The 2,882-nt window shown below is 54.7% G+C and overlaps 1 protein-coding gene across 1 annotated transcript; it reads right to left on the reverse strand.

The window, feature by feature from the left end:
- Positions 1-541: 541 nt before the first annotated feature.
- On the reverse strand, positions 542-2,882 carry LOC100381655 (Glutamate decarboxylase 1). The gene is made up of 5 exons (NM_001174470.1): positions 2,702-2,882; positions 2,288-2,492; positions 1,950-2,150; positions 1,325-1,846; positions 542-1,236 (listed from the first exon to the last, which is right to left on the reverse strand). The coding sequence occupies exons 1-5, from the start codon at positions 2,785-2,787 to the stop codon at positions 778-780; spliced, it is 1,473 nt and encodes a 490-aa protein (NP_001167941.1). The 5' UTR covers positions 2,788-2,882; the 3' UTR covers positions 542-777.

Consider the following 2,882-nt stretch of genomic DNA (forward strand, 5'->3'; position numbering starts at 1 on the left):
CAATGAACTGTATGCTCAAGCTCTCGAATATAAGAGCCATCAAGATATGTTGTTCGGTGAAGAACAACAATTCTTCCATCTACAAACTTGGCCATGCATAGGCATGGCCAAAAGATGTGGTGTCAAACATGTGGCAAACCAAATCATCAAAAACTAGTGATTGTTGGCATCCTTAAGATTTATGGGGAATAGATAAATTTGCGGAAGCAGCAGTGCCTTCTTATGGAGTGGATATAAATTGTTCCAATAGAGTGGATACAAACTGATATAAAAATACAAGAACAACCGATCATCTCACATGAGAGTTAGAGAAGCTCACTTATATGTGATAAATACCAAGGTCAAGATCTAGTTCATGCTACAAACAGGATAGGCTAGATTTTTGTGTTATCTATATATATTTTTATAGTATATCTATCTGATATGACGAAATTTTATAATTCTTATAGTTTTAATAAATCTTGAGGTGCTTTGACTCTCTGAAGAAATTAAAATAGATTACAGTTTAGAATGGAGGTAATAACTGCACGCGCATGGGCATGGATAACAATAATCGACACCAGCCTCAACTATTACTCTCTTCCTTGCATTGGGGAGAAAAAAACTGTTGCTATCGAACATATATAGCAACTCACTCGGTGCATAGCAACTGCATGCACAAATTACGGAAAGACACGAAGCATATTAGACTACCTAGATATCGCGGTGCTCACTCAAATCAGCACGGAAGAAGGCCCGTTGACCATGGTAGTGTTGTGTGTAGCGGTGGAAGCGTCACTAGCAGACGCCGTTGGTCTTCTTGGCGAGCACAAACTTCTTCCACGCCTCCGTGACCGACCTCTGCGTCTCCAGCTCCGTCTTTTTCCTGAGCAGCGGCGCCGCCGGGGGAGGGGGCGGGAGCCTGGACGGGAGCGCGTCCAGCTGGTACATCACCTTCTCGATGTCGAGAACGAGGCGCTCGGCGAGGGTGCGGCTGAACTCCTCCCGGATGACGACGCGGAGCACCGTGACGTGCTGCGCGTCGGGGGGCATGGTGTATGCCGGCACGATCCAGCCGAAGCGGCGCAGCATGTCCGAGATCTCGAACTCGTCGTGCCGGCTGCGGTCCTTGAGGGAGAAGGCCACCAGCGGGACGCCTTCGTCCTTGGACACGATGTCGAAGCGGCCCGTCTTCTCCAGGCCCTCCTTGAGCACCATGGCGTTCTCGTGGCAGTTCTCCATGATGTTCCTGTACCCCTGCATTATTGTTTGATTGGTTGCGAGGTGAGTGAGTCGGTCATCATGCCTGATCGGTTTATCTTCAATAAAAAAAGGCGGTGCCGACCTCGAAGCCGTGGCGGATGAGCTGGTAGTACTGCGCGATGACTTGGCTGGAGCCCTTGGAGAAGTTGAGCGTGAACGTGGGCTGGTCGGCGCCGAGGTAGTTGATGTGGAAGATGAGTTCCTCCGGCAGGTCCTCCTTGCTGCGCCAGATGCACCAGCCGATGCCGGCGTAGACGAGGCCGTACTTGTGGCCGCTGACGTTGATGCTCTTGACCAGCGGCAGGCGGAAGTCCCACTCCAGGTCCGGGTACAGGAAGGGCGCGATGAAGCCGCCGCTCGCCGCGTCCACGTGGATGGGCGTCTCCCACCGGGTCTCCCTGTTCTTGGCTTGGAGCAGGTCGTTGAGCAGCTTCACGTCCTCGAACTCGCCGTTGAGCGTGGAGCCCAGGATCGCGGCGACGCAGATGGTGTTCTCGTCCACCATCTCCACCGCCTTCTCGGGGTCCATCACGTAGTAGCCGTCGCGCAGCTTCACCTCCCTGAGCTCCACCTCGAAGTACCTCGCGAACTTCTCCCAGCAAACCTGCAGGACTCAAACGGGCGATCGCGCGCGACTGGTTTAGAGCCGAGATTCGTCGCCTAGCTTGTTGGGATTTGGGGGCCGAATGAAAACGAACTGTTAGTACCTGGACGTTGGCGCCGGTGACAATGTTGGGCTTGTCGAACGGCTTGCCCTCGGCCCTGCGCTTGTTCTGCCACCTGCGCTTGAAGGCCAGCCCGGCAAGCATGATGGCCTCCGACGAGCCCACCGTGCCGACGCCCACCGCCGTCTCGGACTCGCCCAACGGCGCGTTGAAGAGATGCGCGATCATGTTCACGCACCGGTTCTGCAATGTCGCCGCAGTCGAGTGTCAGGAGAGAGAAGACACAAAATCTGAGTCGGTTCTGCTGGAACTGGCTTTTGGTCAGCCAACCAAGAACTCTCCGATCAAAAAGATCGTTGCTGAGGGTGATGATGATGTACCTGGAGCTCGGTGGTGACGGGGTACTCGTCCATGTCGACGTAGTTCTTGTTGATGGCGGCCATGATGAGCTTGTCGCACTCGGGCTCCATCCAGGTGGTGACGAAGGACGCCAGGTTGAGGCGCGGGTTCCCGTCGAGCATGAGCTCGTCGTTGATGATCTGGTACGCCGCCTCCTTGGGGATGGAGTTCTCCGGCATGCGGTACCTGCGGCGCGGGCGCGCGGGCACGGACCAAAAGTCAGTATGTCAGTGCTCAAAGCCATAGCCACTAGCAGCTGCAGATAAACCGGCCGTTCCAGCACACAAACACCGGCAAGAAGAACATGTTCACGCGAGATGGAGTCGCCGGCCGGTCCAATTGCAAGAACAGCTGCGAATTAAGGGGAGTAGTGGGGGGGAATAATGGGTGCGTACCTTGGGAGAGACGAGCGGACGTAGCGCGACGCGAACGTGGAGTGCACGGACATGTCACTCTCGGAGACGGCCTTGGAGAGCACCATGGCTGCGATCGATCGAGCCGGGCGATCTGCCAAACTGTTGTTGGTTTTAGGCTTGGGGAAGAAGACGACTTGCAGTTGCAGGGGATTGTGTGTTG

The sequence above is a fragment of the Zea mays genome, chromosome 9 (genome assembly GCF_902167145.1).
Source record: "Zea mays cultivar B73 chromosome 9, Zm-B73-REFERENCE-NAM-5.0, whole genome shotgun sequence".
NCBI classification, from domain to species: Eukaryota; Viridiplantae; Streptophyta; class Magnoliopsida; order Poales; family Poaceae; genus Zea; species Zea mays.